This window comes from Phycodurus eques, chromosome 17 (genome assembly GCF_024500275.1).
Source record: "Phycodurus eques isolate BA_2022a chromosome 17, UOR_Pequ_1.1, whole genome shotgun sequence".
In the NCBI taxonomy this organism is placed as follows: domain Eukaryota; kingdom Metazoa; phylum Chordata; class Actinopteri; order Syngnathiformes; family Syngnathidae; genus Phycodurus; species Phycodurus eques.
The window spans coordinates 1,849,401-1,868,361 of record NC_084541.1 but is presented as its reverse complement, the minus strand read 5'-3'; the positions used below and the strand labels follow the sequence as shown (position 1 = coordinate 1,868,361).

The following is an 18,961-nucleotide window of genomic DNA, read 5'->3' as shown; positions in this document are numbered from 1 at the left end:
ATGCTCTGTTTGTGTTGCTGCTCCATGTGTGTGAAAGTAATAGTAGTTTTAAGTTCATAATTACCGTAACATCCGTGCTAATTTCCGTTAGTCCGTCTATGGCGTTTCCTATTATGTTAGCATTAAGCCATTTTACTTTCATTCGATGAAATATACTTTGGTTAAACATTTTTGGTTGAAATATACAGTGCCTCTAGAATGTTTTCCAGTTTTCTTTAAGAAAAAAATCCCATAATGACAAAGTAAAAACATTTTCAGACATTTGTGTAAATGTATAACAAATGTAAATTGCCTCTTATTTGGCTAACTGTGCGGAGCAGAGTGCGAACGAATTAATTAAAAAGTACAACTCATGTTATTACTAATACCATCAAAGGATACTTTAAAAAAGTGTTTTAATAAGTTTCAATGTGTTGAAGCCTGTGGGAGGGGTAAAACTAAGATGAGCTCTCTATTATGGATTTTCAGCAGTTGAGTCGGTCTATAACGTATGAGAGTATGTCTAATGTATTCCCAGAGATAAAAAGGGATTCACTGTATTTTGGAAAACTATAAACATAACGCTCCTTTAAGGTGTAAAGGTCACTACGCTTATACTTCCATGCATCCCTTGCATGGGAATGAACATTCAGGAAAATAGTCCACCAGAGGGCGTTGCGCTGAACCCAAATTGTTCCCAGATATGAAGAGCAGCAGCCAAGCTTTTGACGACAGCTATTACGGTGCAGACAAAACAAGCGGGTTAGCAGGCGACGGCTATCTAGAGGACAAGACATTTCCATGGTGATTTATTATTTATTTTTTTTCCCTGTGGTGTCCATCATTTTGTCTCTGGAGTGCCTGGTATTTTGACTGAAGCACGTCACATAAATGAGAAGACACCTGGGAGTAGTTTTAGATTGTAAAATAAATACATAGAAAAACTGCACAAGTCTTTAAAATCCAGGGGGAAATATTTTGGAAAAATGTGGAATTTCGAAGGAGGACAATGCATCATTTGTCGGAATCATGAAAAAAAAATCCTTTTGTTCATACAATGTGGATGTAGGACACTGAGGAAATTTTTGTTTTGTCCAAATGAGAATTGAGGATTAAGACTTACCATAGACGATGGGTTGCGTCTCTGTTGCTTGCTCCTCTTCTTTCCTTAGCGACTCGGAGGTTTCAAGCTTGTCAACCTTACAAAGAAAAATAAAATATATATATATATATATATATATGCTGAGTGCCACATTCAAACTACACAAACTTGTTAAAAACACCAAAACCTAACATGAGAGTTTAGTATGTAACCGACCAAAATGTCGAAAATGGTTATCCAGAATGGTATGGTTTCACCGCAAATTTAGCCAAAAAGTGACATTTCTTCTCCATGAACTTCAGTTCATCTTCAAGTGGAAACTGATTACGCCTTTGCTATTCAGTTTGTTTCAATAACAGGCGCTGTCCCATGCCGTGAGTCACTGGGGTGAAGGGTGAGTGAAGGGGGTATGGTTTTTCTCAGGCTCAAAAGAAACCAGCCCGTGTCGCAATAGACGAGCATTCCGTCACACATGCGCATGCCAGTCAACCATCAAACGTTTGGAGGCGCCACATCAAGCCTGCGTGCCATATACAGCGCTTACAGTGAGTCATCGATTTTACGGGGAGAACAGCGGCGACATGACCCGCATTTGTACGAGGAATAAGTTGGAACGCTGTAGTCTATCTCTAACCTAACGAAGTCAATTACATTAAACATTTGAACGAAGAACACTTCTAAGCCATAAATATAAAACAATCAAATGAAAATTAGTAAGTACAGCAGTAACAAAGCATGCTTTGTTTCATGTGACAACATTTTTATAGCGCTGCATGACCTTCTTCATGGTGCTCCATTCGTTGCCTAGAAACATTGGTATGGGTCATAAACCAAAGGCGAGGACCGCATGTTTATGGAGAGGAAACCCACTCAAGTCAGGTACATTTTCATTTCCAGTCAGTGATGGTTTGGTGTGCCATGACATGTGCTGGTGTTGGTCCACTGGGTTTCCTTAGGTCCAAGGTCATCGCAGCAGTCTACCAGGACGTTTTAGAGCACTTCATGCTTCCTGCTTCTGACCTACTTTATGGAGATCCAGATTTTATTTTCCAACAGGACGTGGCACCTGCACATAGTGCCAAAGCTACCTGTACCTGGTTTAAGGACCATGGTATTCCTGTTCTTGATTGGCCAGCAAACTCGCCTGACTTCAACCCCATCTAAATCTATGGGGTAACGTGAAGAGGAAGATGCGATATGACAGACTCATCAATGCAGAAAAGCTGAAGGCCACTATCAGAGCAACCTAACACCTGAGCAGTGCCACAGACTGATCGACTCCATGCCACGCCGCATTGTTGCAGTAATTCAGGCAAAAGCAGCCCCAACGAAGTATTAAGTGCTGTACATGCTCATACCTTTCAGTAGGCCTACATTTCTAGAAATATATTTTTTTTTTGTGTCGGTCTTAAGTAATATTCTAATTTTCTGCGATACTGAATTTGGGATTTTCATTAGTTGTCAGTTATAATCATCAAAATTAAAATATATCAGTCTGTGTGTAATGAATGAATATACCGGTTTCCCCTTTTGAATGGAATTAGTGAAATAAACTTTTTCATCCTATTCTAATTCTATGACCAGCACCTGTATGCTACCATCCAAGCAATGCCTTTTTGCCATATTCTGCATGTGTTACAACAGTGTGCTGTGTTGCAAGTACTAGACTGGTCTGCCTGACACTCACTTCTCCCAGCGTAATGTGTTGAGAATCCTATATTTTTAAACCCCACATCACATAATGGCGCTGATGTCAGGGATGCATTTCTGTGCGTCATCGCCAGCGGGTCATGTACAAGTATCCATCACACAATCACTTATTTGGTGGCACAATTTGAGCTGCAGTGCAGCACCATGCTGAGATTAACACAAAATCAATCAATATTCACATTTAAAAGAGGCTGCAGATGGCATCCCCAATAGTGTTAAACTGGCATTTAAGAGAATACATTGTCTGTAATGGTGAACGTTCCAATGCACAAACTAAAACCATGCGTCATAAGGGCTGCAGTTCTCACACCCATTTTGTTAAAAACAGCAAAAACAGCATTAACATTCACCTGCTCCTCAATTGCATCAACCTGCAAGGGAAGATTCGCAGCATAGAAAACAAAGTTAAATACCTCCCTAAAAATTGGTACGGACTGCAGCCTCATATTTGCTGTACCAAAAAAAAAAAAAAAAAAGAATAGGTAAGATGTCAATACCGAAGACGTTAGATTACCTTGATGTCTAACTCAAATAAATAAATAAAACAACTAACCCACCTTGTTGTCAACGCTGCAACACACCATTTGAATTATGATCTTACTGTTTTCATACTTATGACCAATGTGCAGTTGAATGCCTATAAAGTGGTACTTTTTTTTTTATAAATTCAACCAACATTTTCTGGAAAAACATGATTCAAGTCTAACAAATCTTGAGAATTCTGCTCAGCGAGATTCAAAAGGATTAACTCCACAAGTGGATTTTGCTTTTTCTTTTGACTTTGTAATGCAATCATACAAGGGTACCAGTGAGCTTATCCATGGAACCAGAAATAAAAAATTACTGCGGCATAGGAATGTGCCCGACTCAACTCATTATCACCAACAAGCTTTATTAATTAATCTAATATCTATGAACGGGTATTTGGTGACTCTAGCTCTGCAAAAGCCTTCCACTACTCATGACAGTCTTACAGTGAGGAAAAGTAATTTTAATTTATGTTAGATGTAAAGGGCAACCTCAATTTCTGATAAGAGTTCCTAGTTCTTGCAGAGGTGATAATCCATATTTGTACGAGTAGGAATATGTCATAGTCAACGTAAATATTTGTATGGAAGGCACTTCTGGGCCATAAAAATAAAACAATCAAATGAAAAACAGTAAATAGAGCAATAAATGAGCATGACTTCTTATCTCGCGTGACCACGTATCCTTACACTGTTGGACAATCTAGTTTATTGTGCACCATTCGCAACCTTGAACTGTCATAATTACAAAAGATATTTGTATGAAAATCACTTCTAGGCCCTGAATATAAAACAATCACATGAAAAACAGTAAGGATAGCAGTAAATGTGTTTTCTTGTGCAACATGCCATTTTAAAAATAAATAAAAATAATAATATATTGAGATTTTATGGTGGTGACATGCAAGGGAAATAATTCTTTAACCTGACATTATTGCATATGTAAAAAATTTGAAATTACGACAACTTTGAAGTCAACCTGTGTCGACTGTACTTAATAAATGCAGTTCAGGCTGATTAGGACTATTTAATGACAGCTTCAAAACCATTTATTTTTTTTAAATCTATATTTGCTAAGACCTGCACTGATATAAAAACAATCTAAATGACTTACCTTACTGAGGTATTCTCGCATGACCTGAATGAAGTATGGCATAGAAAAGTCCATGATGTTGTGCCTCCAGGAGGTCTCCAGCACCACGTCAGGCCGCAGCAAGTCATAGCAGGAGAACAAGCAGGCAGCAAAACACTCCTTCTTGTTCTCCTGTAGGAACCAGGACAGCAGCTCCTCAGCCAGCTCCGTGTCCTTGGACTCTGATGCGTACTGCATGGCATCCTGCAGGCAGCACACAGCATATGCGCAGTTCGGACAAGTCAGCCACACATGCAAAAGAAAAATCAGGAATCTGTGATACATGATGGTGGAAAGGGACCTTGTAAAGCCTGTCCTTTTTGCAGAGCTCCACACTCTGTTTCCAGCGGTTGTTACCCTTGAAGAGATACGCGGCAATTCTTCTGAACTCAATCAACTCATGCTTCTCCAAACGCTGGGCCAGCGAGATGTTGTCGAAGTTGTCATAGGCATCGATTGATGTCCTTAAAGCCTGAGTATGACATTTAAAATATGATTCATGAATCTAAATGACATCAAAGGTCAATGACATAGCAGCTTGCTCACCTGATAGTCCTCCTCTGTGATGAAGAGGTTGTTAAGTGCTTCATTAACTGACTTGTTGTTGTGGTTTTGCACTGAGCGCAAGTATGGCTTGACCAATGGCAGCTGTTTCACCTGTGGGAAAAACATCACTGTCTCCAACCCAATATGAACATTTTACCTCCCCTGTAGTCCCTCATATTTGAAAGATTATCCTGAGTGAGGTTCCTGTTGTGTGGGGTGTGTGTAGATTTTGCTGTTGTGTGTGTACACGCGCGCGCCGATATGCTCGGAAAATGGTCAGGGCAGACAACCACAAACTTCAAAATCTTCACGAGTGTGGTCAACATGGAGGTTGCCCAATCCACTGACTGATTCTGACGTGAAATGTAAGGGTAGCCAATTAGAAAGTGACCTGAAGACCGCTATGTTGCAGACACAAATAAGAGATCAACTGGTTGTGTTGAGTGTTTGTAGAACGTGTCTCCCAGTCATTCACCACAGTAAAAATGACAAGAAGCAGAGTTTGCAACCACGATGTAGTGACCAGACAAGTTAAACGATAGCCTAGCTTTTCCGCTCTGTATTTTCCTGCACTCTGGATGCCCTGCGGCACCAAGGTGGGTGTCACTGATCAAGCCCTGGTACACGATTGTCGGTGCTGTGTTGGTCACCTCGACCACACCACACAAGAGCAGTAAAACGTGGTTATTGTGAGAAAGTAGAAGTGTACCTTGCTGAAGAAGTTGACAGCACGAGAATGGTCCAGTCTTGGAGACAGCACTATAAGCAGATCATTCAATAACAAGGGCTTGAACTCCAAATAGAACTGGATGGCTTTGTAGTACAGTTCAACATTGGCCACCTAAACAGGTTAACAGAGAGAGAATCAGAATCATCTTTATTTGCCAAGTATGTCCAAAACACACAAGGAATTTGTCTCCGGTAGTTGGAGCCGCTCTAGTACAACAGACAGTCAATTTACAGAACACTTTGGGGACATAAAGACATTGCATCTTTTTGCACAATTGTTTTTTGTCAGAGTCCTCTAGCACATAGAGCAGTTCGAATGACTAATATTGCAATGGTCCGGTGCAATGACCATTGTGCAAAGGGCGCTGAGACTTCAAGGAGTGTATGCGGTTTAAAGTGACGAGAAGAAGTAGTTAAAGAAACTACGAGCTAGCGAGAATAAGGATGACAATAAGATGCAAGGTATGTGGATTACAATTCGACTCCAATCGTAATCGTATAGGAGCGATTAAGGACGGCACAATAATCTATTTCTTCGTATGAAAGCGATTAAGGATGACAATCAATTTCTTGATTAACTGATTGAGCACTTTGTCAATTGCGTGGACTTGTGTCTTGAAGCAGTTGAGTCAAAATGGAGTACACATCCAAGCAGAGGCACTGCTGATTCAGTCAAAACAGTTGTCGTCAAAACATGACTTTTTTTAAAGTACATTCTTGGAATAATGATCTATGAGAAACCAATACAATTTCCTTAGTGTTTTCCAAAATAAAAATGTAAAGACACTCAAGAACGCAACTAATTCTTCAAGTAACGTTAGTCAAAAACCCATCCCTAATATACCTTAGTGATGATGTCCTTGAACTGTCCTTCTTTCCAGGCATCTGTTGGGTGGTTCATCATGGTGATGATGGCGTTGTCGTACTCCTCATACTTGTCGTACAGGAAAACCAGCTCTGCCCACAGGTGTGCGTGTTCCGCTGCTCTCAGGACCTTGGGGATGTTCACTCGGGACCAGAAGAGCTCAAGGTGCTCCCTCATCTTCTGGGGTTTGAACTTGGAGTAAAGGATGGCCAGCTCTGTGAACATGCCCATGTGTGCACGCTCCAGGCCCAGAGCTGCCTCAAGCATGGTGATCAGCTCCTCAAAGTAACCACGGTCCTGAGGGGGAAGATGTTGTCGTGTAAATTTATTCGACCACCAGTCATAGAAGAGACGATACAGCCACATCAAGGGCTTTAATGCAGACGCTTCCGAATTCAGTTCAGATTTCAGATGTTTTACCAATTTGAACAGAAATGAATCAAATCAGGAGTGAATAATGACTAATTTGATATCTTAATCAAGATATGTGCTTTATTATTTGATTGAAAATTCATGGAAAATGATATTTTAGAATTTAAAAGTGTCATTTCAGTTAATGAGTTTTGGCATATTACAGAAACAGAACTCAGGCTTACTTGGTAGTAATTAATTAGCTCTTCCAGTTCATCAGCGTGCACCACTATGTGGAGGCCGCACATTTGAGCCAGTCGGAATTCCTGACCATCTACGCAGGCGAAGCAGACTTCCTTCCAGGTACGGGTGCTGTTGGCCTTACGGGCGCCATCTACGGCAGCCTGGTACTCCCCGAGGTGCACGAGGGTTGAAGCCAGGCGACCAAAGTTGGAGACGTTGTTGTATAACAGCTTAGCAGCCTCGTACATCATCTCGTCGTAGCATCGGTCACCGACCTATGAGATTATAAACAAAAATATAATGAGAACGTTTTGGAGTTTTGAGCAGGCCGCACATTGGCAAAATGAGCACAGCTTACTTGCTGAATGTGAGCATTGTTGGGTCCGTTGATGAACTCTTCCAGTTCGGCTAGGCGATTGGTTTTAGCCAAGGCGAAAATCAGCTCCGTCTCCACGTAGGACTCGCGGGCCTTCTTACGTGCCATCTGGAGGAATTTGACCAAGTCCTCCCAGTTACCTAAAACACAACACAGTATATGGTCATTTTGGAAACAATTCCCCTTTGTGAGATGAAAAGAGATCATTCTTGTGACTTTCACAACCTAAAGGTAAAAGACACACGTTCACATTATTTTAATTAAAAATATTCTGATATTTGCCCTCCTGACGATTGATTAAAGTCTTCACGAAAACCCGTTACACAATTTAAATCTATAGCAAAAGTACTTGACCAACTGAAGCTAAAGCATATTTCACACAGGAGTTCTGTTAATATCAAATTTAACAGACATTTTCTCTTCCCTGGATCTCTGTTGCCAACATGATTCCACTCAAAATTCTCCACCCAACAGGCCCTTACTGTTTGGCTGACTGAGACGCTTAAAGTCTATAATCCCAATTTACTAATGGTCTCTTGCACCTGCCACTGGCCAACACATGGTGATTAATCTTTTGAAACGGTTGTACTTAATCCCTTAAAATGCCCTCCCTCTCGGTTTGCTGAGTTTGTGGACTGTTTCACAAAGCACCTGAAGAATTATTTAATGTATCTGTCCACCAGATGGCATCACGCTCAGGGATTACTGTTAATGACCTACATAGGATTTGGAGTAAAGTGAGGTTTGCTGAAAAATCTGCACACCGTTCTACTTACCGCTCTTATCGGCAGCCTGCACCACCTCCATGTATGCGGAGGGGTCGTCAGCCTTAATGTAGGAGTCTATGGCCTCTTTGACAAGACCCTTTTGGAGTTGAGCCTTGGCCAGCTGGCTCCACACAGCCGGTTCATTGCAGCGCTCTGCGAACTCATAGGCCCGGTCCAGGTTGCTAATGTGTTCAATGAGCACCTGGAGAGAAAGAGGGGATAGCAAGGTTTAAAAGAAAATAAAACTTAAATGCTTGCAATAGAGAGCTACCTCCAGCAAATAACGACTCACCTGAACGGCCGATGTGTTCACGTCAAACTTTTTGAAAATGGCAAACGCTTCCTCAAACAGCTCGTTGCTGATGGCGATGTTGGCAATATCGGGAGCGTCGTAGTTGTCAAGTCTGTTGATGTACTCCATCACACGTGTGCGGTCAGCTTTAATCGCCGTCAAGATCAACAGATTCTGCAGATTTCTACAGGCAAGAGTCGTAGACACATTCTTGCAGCACATTATTTTTGACATTTGATCTTGATAACATTTGGTGAAAAGAAATATGGATCACTAGATGCTGCAAGTAAACACCTGTGTTCACTGAAGACGGAGTTGTCCAACACAATCTTTTCCAGCAGCTCAATGAGCTCGTTGGGCAAGTCAGCAGTCATGAAGGCCTTGACTGTGACTGACACCTCTTCTGGGTCCTGGGTCTCTGATAGTGCTGTCTGCACCACCTGAGAGACATCAAAAGCTTGAAGATATAGAAAAGACATTGAAAGTCTCTATGTGAATACCTGGTCAATAAGTGGCCGTCTGAAAGGGTTGGTCTCCAGCAGCACACTGGCCCACAGCTCAGGATCTTTGCGCCGCACCAGGTAACGAGACAAGCTCTTGAACAGGGAGTTCTCATTGCAGACCTGTGTGGAAAGAAATACTTTTATTAAGAATATCAGAAAAAGGCTGGAAAAGAGCCAAGCAAATCAAGAAATTAAGTCTCACATTGATCAGCTCCTGGTCACACTGCCCCCTCTCATAGGCCACACAGGCCAGGTGTGGGTCTCTCTTCTCACAGTATTTGCCCACCACACGGCTGTCATAGAATGGGTTTTCCCTCAAGAAGCGTTCAGGGTTGTTGTTACTGTCAATGTAGATCTTGGCCAGGGCATTGTGGGTAGCTGGTTCCTCGCAGCCCTCGTGTATGCGAGACTCCAGCCATGGCAGCAGCAGCTTCAATCTTTTATTAAAAAAAAAAAAAAACAGTGAACACAAACAATAGTAACAGTGTGATGTTCGCTGCAAGGGATTAGTTCACAATTCACGGTTCACGATCACAGAGGGGAATCTCAGGTGCAGGGCATATCTAAATGGGGGCGTGAACAGGGAGGGGTTGGGTACTCCAACATGGACGCTCAAGTCCACGCTGATTGGGAAGTGCAAAAGAAATGTGCTTGGATTCATACATCTAGAAGTTTTGTTCATACAATGTTTTCTGGATTTTAGCATACGCCTTGTTTCAGTAGGAAATCCACGGAGGTCTTTACATGTGTCACCTCGTCTTCCCCAAACCTGTCCCACAAAACTGAAGCAATAATTGTCCAAAATGTCTTGGTAGAAAGTATAATTAAGATTAAGACAGTACTTAACACTTCAACCCATTATGATGATGAATCAACAAATTAAGGTGAATCGCAATATTTTTCTTCATGTTGTGGTTGAGCACAAACATTGCTTTACCTGTTCCTCTTTTCCACCTCAGCTACCAGTTCATCAGTTGAAAACTGTCCCCTGACTACAAGAATCAGACTCTTAATGACATCTTCTGAGCAGTCCACATCCAGAAGACCACCGACCACCACAGGCAGACGACTTGGGTTCACCTAAAATGCAGACGCAAAAGCTTTAGTTTGCATTACGAGGCCATAAAGTACCTGCAATGATGTCCTGTCTAAACTGTCTTCTGAGCCTTACCTTCTGAACATAGATCTCAATGTACTTCTGCAGGTTGTTGCGGTACAAGTACAGGACCAGGTCATGGACAAAGTCGAAACGGTCGCAGACGATGATGAGCGGCAGTTGGTCGGTCAGTTTGGCTTCCTGTCCATGACACAAAGCAAGAGGGGGAAGAAAAGGTGCGTTATTGCACCTGCAACCAACCCATAACACCAGTCCAGAGCCTGAAGGGTTTTTGTCTTACTACTACACTGAATCGTGCACAATGATATTTAAATGCATCGCAATGTTTGCATCAAACTTGATTAGGTATCTCAAACCCAGCTCAAGTGATTCACTTATTTGATGCAGTACCAAATGAGGCAGGGCTTGCAACTCCAACAGAGTCCTAGTAGTAGCCGTTTCTATAAATAAGAGAAATAAAAGGCCAATGTCGGTCCTCTGAACCACAATACACTAGTTTGCTGACACACTGCACCGACCTACAGAGGATTAACAAACTGGGATTGCACAATTTGTATAATCCCATAACATGCAGCACAGACTTGAGGCTCCTACTGCAGGACTATACACTAAAACCACAAATCTTTATTCACATGAGTACAGAAAACTAGCTGGTTCACCAGTGACTGCAGTCATAGTAAAGGACGGCTAGCTAGGACTAACTAAAGATATGCGAGCACTTGTTGCATCAGTCTGTGGATGAACGAGTATATACACCTCCATACAAATCCCAGTTTCATTCATTTGCCTCATACTAGAGAACAGGGATTATAACAAAATAGGGAGAGATCCTTTAATATAGTGGAGCGAGAGATTTACCTGATACATGTCCTGCCATTCAAAGGACAAGAGAGGAAAAGCACAAAAAAATAATTTACTGCTGTAAGAATAACTGATTAAACACTTGCGACCAAAACGAAAACAAAAAGAGCTTTTGAGAGTTAGTGCAATCATCAAGCGCTACAGAGTTCAAATACACTTTCAAGACTATAATATGAACGATGCGAGAGGCTAAATGACAAAAAAAAAAAAAAAGTTGAAAAAGTAGTACAGTAGTGCCTTGACCACACATGTGACTCAAAACACTCAAATTCTTTCCCCATTTAAATGAATAAAAATTCCATTAATGCATTCCAGCCCCTCTAAAACACCAAAATGTGTGCAACACTTTAACAAGCAAGCTAGCATACTACAGTAATGCACTTTATAAAAATAGTTAAAACAATTAAATTATTAATTTAGGAATTAAATAGTTTGTCCATATGTAACTCACTAAATGCAGCCCTATGGGGGGCACAAGCCAGTGCAAACTGTAGGCCGGTCCCAAACCCGGCCGGATAAATGCAGAGGGTTGAGTCAGGAAGGGCATCCGGCTTAAAACTTTGCCAAACAAATATGAGCGTTCATCTGAAAAATTCCATACCGGATCGGTCATGGCCCAGGTTAACAACGCCCGCCCCAGTTAACCTGCAGGGTGCCGGTGGAAATTCAGGTACTGTGGGTCGCAGACTGAGAGGTAGAAAGCAGGTTCTTTGGCAGAAAGAGGAGAGGAAAGCACAGAGCCTAGAATTGAATGTGGGGACTTTGAATGTTGGGACTATGACAGGAAAATCTCAGGAGTTGGTTGACATGATGATTAGGAGAAAGGTTGATGTAGTGTTTGTCCAGGAGAGCAGGTGGAAAGGCAGTAAGGCTAGATGTTTAGGGGGAGGGTTGAAATTATTTTACCATGGTGTAGATGGGAAGAGAAATGGAGTAGGGGTTATTTTAAAAGAAGAGTTGGCTAAGAATGTCTTGAAGGTGAAAAGAGTATCAGGTCAAGTGGTGAGGCTGAAACTTGAAATTGAGGGTGTTATGTACAATGTGATTAGTGGCTATGTCCCACAGGTAGGATGTAACCGAGAGGTGAAAGACAAATTCTGGAAAGCGCTTAGACAAAGTCATTCTGAGCATCCCAGACAGAGAGTAGTGATTGGTGCAGAATGTAATGGACATGTTGGTGAAGGAAACAGGGGTGATGAAGAAGTCATGGGGAAGTACGGCATCCAGGAAAGGAACTTGGAGGGACAGATGGTGGTAGACTTTGCAAAAAGTATGGAAATGGCTCTAGTGCACACTTTTTTCCCCAGAAGAGGCAGGAACATCGGGTGACATACAAGAGCGCAGGTAGAATCACGCAGGTAGATTACATCTTGTGCAGACAATGTAATCTGAAGGAAGTTACTGACTGTAATGTAGCGGTAGGGGAGAGAGTGGCAAGACCACATAGGATGGTGCCGTGTAAAATGACTGGCGGTGGGGAAGAAGATTAAGAAGACAAAAGGCAGAGCAGAGAACCATGTGGTGGAAGCTGAGAAAGGAAGAGTGTTGTGCGAATTTTCGGGAAGAGGTGAGACATGCTCTCGGTGGACAGGAGGAGGTTCCAGAAGACTGAACCATGACAGCCAGTACTTGGTGTATCTTCTGGCAGGAAAGGAGAGAAGGTGGTGGAACCTCAAAGTACAGGAAATCATACAAGAGGTTAGCTACATAAGACATGGGACACAGAGGACCGAGGAGAGGAGAAAGGAATACATTGAGATGCGAGGTAGGGCAAACAAGAGGCATATGATGACCTGTATGCCAGGTTGGACACTTAAGGAGAAAATGTGTTGACTGGTGCCAGTAGTGTGCTGGATAGAGGGAAATAATACTTTTCAGGAGTTGATGAATGAGGAAACAGAAGAGTAGAAGAGGCAAGTGTGGTGGGCCAGGAAGTGGCAATCGGTAAGGGGGAAGTTAGAAAGACAGAGCATGAAAAATGGAAAGGCAGTTGGTCCTGATGACATTCCTGTGGAAGTATGGAAGCATCTAGGAGAGGTGGCTGTGGAGTTTTTGACCAGCTTGCTCAACAGAATTCTAGTGGGTGAGAAGATGCCTGAGGAATGGAGGAAAAGTGTGCTGGTGCCCATTTTTAAGAACAAGGGTGATGTGCAGAGCTGTGGGAACTATAGAGGAATAAAGTTGACGAGCCACACAAAGTTATGGGAATGAGTAGTGGAGGCTCGACTCAGGACAGAAGTGAGTATTTGCGAGGAACCGTATGGTTTAAAAGAGTACCACAGATGCATTATTTGCCTTGAGGATGTTGATGGAAAAGTACAGAGAAGGTCAGAAGGAGCTACATTGTGTCTTTGTGGATCTAGAGAAAGCATATGACAGAGTACTCAGAGAGGAACTGTGGTACTGCATGCGGAAGTCTTGAGTGGAAGAGAAGTATGTTTGAATAATACAGGATGTGTACGATGGCAGCAGAACAGAGGTGAGGTGCGCTGTAGGAGTTTGAGGTGGGACTGAATCAGGGATCACCCCTGAGCCCCTTCCTGTTTGCAGTGGTGATGGATAGGCTGACAGATGAGGTTAGACTGGAATCCCCGTGGACCATGACGTTTGCAGATGAGAGATTGTGATCTGCAGGGAAAGCAGGGAGTAGGAACAATTAGAAAGATGGAGGCATGGACTGGAAAGGAACGAAGATTAGCCTAAGAAAGATAATATATGTGCATGAATAAGAGGGATGGAGGGGGGAGAGTGAGGGTGGAGGACTTGAAATACTTGGGGTCAACAGTCCAGAGCAAGAAACGGGTCCAAGCAGATTGGAACGGGTGGAGGAAGGTGTCATGTGAGAGAGGAGTCTCTGCTAGGATGGAGGACAAAGTTTATCAGACAGTAGGGAGGCCAGTCATGATGTACGGATTGGAAACAGTGGCACTGAAGAGACAACAGGAAGCAGAGCTGGAGGTGGTGGAAAATAAGATGTTGAGGTTCACTCTAGGAGTGACCAGGTTGGATAAAATGAGCTCAGAGGGACAGCCAAAGTCAGCTGTTTTGGAGACAAAGTTAGAGCGAGCAGACTTCGATAGTTTGGACACATCCAGAGGAGAGATATTGAGTATATTGGTAGAAGGATGATGAGGATGGAGCTGCCAGGCAAGAGCAAGACCAAAGAGAAGGTTGATGATGTCGTGAGGGAAGACATGAAGGCAGTTGGTCTTAAGAGAGGAGGATGCAGGAGATAGGCTTACAATGGAAAAGGATGACACGCTGTGGCGACCCCTAACAGGACAAGCCAAAAGGAAAAGACGTCCATATGCAACTCACTGTGTGGCTCCTTCTGGTGTGTGTGCGCTTTGGCAACCAGAAGGCAGTATATAAAGGAGACATATGGTCACAACTGCTCAGTTTTTTCACAGAGGATAAAGAATATATGCCTGCGAGTATTATTGGCTTGTCTGTCTACACTTGATGATGGAGCATTTGTGTTCAAATATCCATTGCTTAAAGAGTTATAACACTGCAACAGCGATACTATTAATTAGCCCGTCTATGGCATTTTACATTGTGTGTTAGCATTAAGCCAGCGGACTTTCATTATTCACTAACTGCCAAATTGCTGCTTGCTGTGAAGTTTGTGCTGCCCCCATCTAGCCCATTTCAAGTCAAAGCAAATTCAAGAAATAAACTCAGTCAAGCAACGGTTCACATCTCAGATAAACTCGAGTCTAGGTACCACTGTAGAACATTTGGGGAAAACCCATTCCTCATATAGTGTTAAAGCATTGATCAAGGGGCAACAAAACAAAAAAAAAATAGCTCAAAAGATCATGTAACAGCGAGAAACTGCAATCAGAAAAAGGAGTGTTCACCTTCAGGAAGTTCTTGACACGCTCAGGATCATAACAGTTGCTCTCTCGACAAATGCGCTCCACTTCCTTGATCTGGCCCGTCTTGCAAGCAGCTTGGATGTATTTGAAGTGAACTTCAGGGTCCTGGCTGAAGTTGACAATGGAACCCAAGAAGTAGAAGAGACCTGAAAGACGCACGAGAGTCAAGCACACAGCAAGCATAAAATGAAACAACATGTATTGACTAACAATGCAAACAATTACAAACTAGATGGAACATGGTAACGTGACATTTTCATGATAAATTTCTGACATGCCAGCAAATAAGGAGTTACAATATTTTAGAAACCAGTCCATCTAATCAAATCCCCTGTGGGGAATCGATTGATTGCCCTGCATGTGCTCTGCCCTGATTGTTGGATTGATAGTTTGGGGACGTGAATCTGAGTACATGTCACACTACAGCTGAGGGATGAGTTAAATGCCATTAACAAGTCTGGCTCTCCTACGCCACAGAAAAACACGCAAACATTTAAGGCAGAATTCAGAAATAAAATGTAGAAATAGCAGTCGTCATTGACTAGGAGAGTCGATGTTAACTACAGCATCTCACCTTCAAAGCTTTTGAAGGACTCAAAGAGCTCGGTGAGAGACTGTGTGGTAAGCTGCTCGTGGTATTTGGAGGCCACCTGTACACATATTTGCAGATTCTGGCGGATGTTGGCAGACAGCATGGCCCTGAGGCACTCCAAAGAGTCCTCCACAGACAGTGAGCCAAAGTAGTTCACCAGCCACTGGAATTTAAAGAGGGTACAGCAATTTGTCATTCTCATTGTGCACTGAAATACTGTTTGGGGGTTAATCAGATTCAACAGTGGGAAATTAATAATTACAAAGATGATTAGTTCTACCTCAGGGTTGAGAAGGTGTGTGTGCACCACAGCACGCTTGATGTCATACAGGTCAGTGTAGTGCTCCAATGCCCTTTGCAGCAGTCCGGCCTTCTCACAAAGTTGGGCGATGTGAGCACGGTCATAGTTGGTGAACATTTGGTTGCCCAGGATTGCATCAGCAACCTATACTCATGACAAAAAAAGTAATAAAAGTTTAAACAAATATTCACGCTTACCTCGAACCTTAAATATCTTATCTTTTTCATAGCTAGTGTCCTGCCTTTTGTCTTTTCTTTGTTTTATTTAGTAGTCTTTTCAGTCATTTCCTTTTCTTTCTGTCACTCCCCTTTAAAACTCGTTCCGTCCGACTGAAATTTTCATCATAATACAACGAACCACAGTGGCAGTATATAAAAAAAAATATTTTTTTTTTTTTTTTTTAAAAACTTCACTGTGACACAGTAAAACTCTTGTGGCATAAAAGGGATCCAGATTTTCCATTCTGGTTAACAGCCGAACAGGTCAGGTTAAAAGAAAAATAAATATTGAAGCTATAAAGATTTATGTCCTTTCTGCAAACTATGTATCCACCTGAGGGGCATGCATGAGGTTCATCTCCAGCAGGCGGGTCTGCAGAGGTCCCTCTGATGGTCTGTTGTTCTTCAGGGCATCCAGCAGGAATGAGGTGCACTGCTGGATCAGGTTGTATTCCATGAATACGTCCACGATCTGAGCAAACACAGATGGAGATGAGAATTTAAATTCCAGAATTACAGAACAGATTACCTGTAAAACATGTATGGAGAGTTCTACTTCCACAGCTTTTAGTCACTTACCAAACATAATACATACATTCTGTATTGAATTTATGTATGCCATCCTATCTAACCTGTGTGATGTCAGCTAGGGGCTCTTCATCCTGCACCAGCATCTGGGCAAACTGTAGGCCTTGTTCTGGGTTGATCCGCATTACATTCCTAAGAAGAAAGATCCAGTCTGGAGTGTATCCCACCTGAAAAAGACATTTTTAAATGGTTTCGTGATCATCAGTTCAATAGGGTTATTTGTCATTGAAGGAATCAACCAGATAAACAGACCTTTTTGGCATAAAGGACAATCTTAGGGAACTGGCCAGTCTCTGCAAAACACTGAATGACCTTGTTGGGGACATTAGCCCTAAGGTATACACTAAGCGCCAAGGTGGGATCCACTGCTTTCACCAGGTCCCCGAGCTCCTCTGAGCACTCCAACTAAAAAGGACAATTAACATCAGCACATGGTCAGTAAATATCAAATACATGACATAACTTGGAATTTCCCTTCGAGGACATAACTCCAGTCAAATATTGAAAACCTTGTCTTCCTTGAGCCACTTTTCCAAAAGCTGCTTTCTTCCCTGCTGGAGGACAGGCCTGCAAAGCTCCAGAGATTCAAATTTGTTGAGCTGGCCCTGGTCTAACAAGATCCCAAAGTACTGCAGCAGGGGGGAAGTCTGCCCTGGTTGAGTAGGCACGCTCTGGAAGCGACGGATGGTGTCTGGGGTTCGCAAAATACCCTGAGAGGGAAAGCAGACGACATAAAAAAATAAAAAAACAACAACAAAAAAATTAAAAAAAGAAGAGAACTACATTTACGCTAGACTGTCCATTCTGGAGGACAAAGTGACTGTTGATATGTATGCATTGCCTCAACTTCTACAACTTCTACAAAATCTACGACCGTTTCTTATTAGTTGGCTTGTGCACTGGAATGTAAAGAGTTTTTGAGCTCAGTGTCTCATAGCCGTTATTATTTTGGTTGCAGAAAGTTTTTTTTAACATTAAAATATCCTCTCAAGTATAATCTCTTTTTTACCTCCGACATTTCTTTTGAATACCCATACTTTTATAACAACCCTACATGCATTCTTCTTCTTACTACTATTATTATTATATATGCATAGATCATTTTACACTTGAAACTATGAGAGTCCCAGGATGCACATGTCTGGAAACGATGAGTACCAGCCCTGGAACAATGAGTCCCTGCAACTTATCACGGAATACAGATCCAGTAATCCTCCACTATATAAGAGTTCTTGCTTCGCTGTGCTGCTACATGGTTTTTTTATGAGTTACTTTTTTTTCTTAACACTGTACAATATTTTTGTGTTGTCCATTGCTCGCTCTCTCAATATATGTTTAGTTTTAAAAAAAATTTTTAGAACAATATATTTTCTCAAAAACTATGACAAACGATAGTATTGTTGATGTTTTTTATGCCACTGATATAGTGATATCAGAGCATAATGCGCACATACGTACAATCAGAGGGAGGGTGGGAGGATCCCGTCCCATCCTGCATTTCTTCGTCAGATGGCTGGGCGTACTGGTGGACCCGCTCTCTTTTTTATTTTTTAGCAGCATCACTCCGAAGTTAAGGCGCTTATGCGACCAAATGAGTCACACTCTAGAGCTCCGTCGTGTCAAAAAACTAAATAAATCCTCCGGATTTCCAGCACCATGCTGTAATGTTTTAATCCATAGCATTGCATCCTTGGATGCAGATTCATCTGAATTTATGCGTCCCTGCTCATTTTTGTGGGTCTCAGACGTGGGATGCACATCAAACGAGATCCCTGTATATGGCATATAACGCCAACATTCTTGCACTTTTTACTACTGTGCTGATTACTTAAGGCCAACAATTTGTAGGTTATAATAATGCAACACATTTCATTGAGTTTTGCAAATTAATCTCCTTGAATCCCAATGATGTAAATTTTGGCAACTAACCTGAAGCGCAACTTGTCGGAAAATCAATCGTAATTATAATACACATGTATTCGTGTAAGGCTGACAGGAAGAATACCTTTGGTGCGTTGGCAGCCACCTTTGCAGCATCAGAGTAGTTGCCAGCCGCAAACAGGTTGTTGAATTTGCGAGCGAAGAGCTCTTCAGCACCGGCAAGGTTGTTGCGGACTGCCAAACGTAGAGCCAGATCTGGATTCTGAAGCACATTGGTGATGTATGGTATGATGTTTTCTTCCTCCACACAGACTGACAGCACCTGTATTACAAAGACATGGATGGAAAATTGTAATAAAATCTTTGTAAACACTTGGGCAGAATGTTGGGACTCGGGTGC

The 18,961-nt window shown here is 42.2% G+C and overlaps 1 protein-coding gene across 1 annotated transcript in view; it reads right to left on the bottom strand.

Moving 5' to 3' along the window:
* cltca (clathrin, heavy chain a (Hc)) overlaps positions 1 to 18,961 on the bottom strand; it is a 45,487-nt gene that overhangs the window by 1,356 nt on the left and 25,170 nt on the right. The window contains exons 7-29 of the mRNA XM_061703300.1: positions 18,686 to 18,883; positions 17,190 to 17,390; positions 16,933 to 17,085; positions 16,725 to 16,847; positions 16,427 to 16,564; positions 15,854 to 16,018; positions 15,556 to 15,736; positions 14,964 to 15,127; positions 10,294 to 10,419; positions 10,060 to 10,202; positions 9,325 to 9,559; positions 9,120 to 9,242; positions 8,914 to 9,059; positions 8,620 to 8,803; positions 8,337 to 8,529; positions 7,543 to 7,700; positions 7,187 to 7,459; positions 6,570 to 6,887; positions 5,706 to 5,837; positions 4,997 to 5,107; positions 4,752 to 4,922; positions 4,433 to 4,654; positions 1,103 to 1,178 (exon numbers count right to left, since the gene is read on the bottom strand). Coding sequence (XP_061559284.1) covers positions 1,103 to 1,178; positions 4,433 to 4,654; positions 4,752 to 4,922; positions 4,997 to 5,107; positions 5,706 to 5,837; positions 6,570 to 6,887; positions 7,187 to 7,459; positions 7,543 to 7,700; positions 8,337 to 8,529; positions 8,620 to 8,803; positions 8,914 to 9,059; positions 9,120 to 9,242; positions 9,325 to 9,559; positions 10,060 to 10,202; positions 10,294 to 10,419; positions 14,964 to 15,127; positions 15,556 to 15,736; positions 15,854 to 16,018; positions 16,427 to 16,564; positions 16,725 to 16,847; positions 16,933 to 17,085; positions 17,190 to 17,390; positions 18,686 to 18,883 — 3,934 coding nt within the window. The remainder of the gene's footprint in view (positions 1 to 1,102; positions 1,179 to 4,432; positions 4,655 to 4,751; positions 4,923 to 4,996; positions 5,108 to 5,705; positions 5,838 to 6,569; positions 6,888 to 7,186; positions 7,460 to 7,542; positions 7,701 to 8,336; positions 8,530 to 8,619; positions 8,804 to 8,913; positions 9,060 to 9,119; positions 9,243 to 9,324; positions 9,560 to 10,059; positions 10,203 to 10,293; positions 10,420 to 14,963; positions 15,128 to 15,555; positions 15,737 to 15,853; positions 16,019 to 16,426; positions 16,565 to 16,724; positions 16,848 to 16,932; positions 17,086 to 17,189; positions 17,391 to 18,685; positions 18,884 to 18,961) is intronic.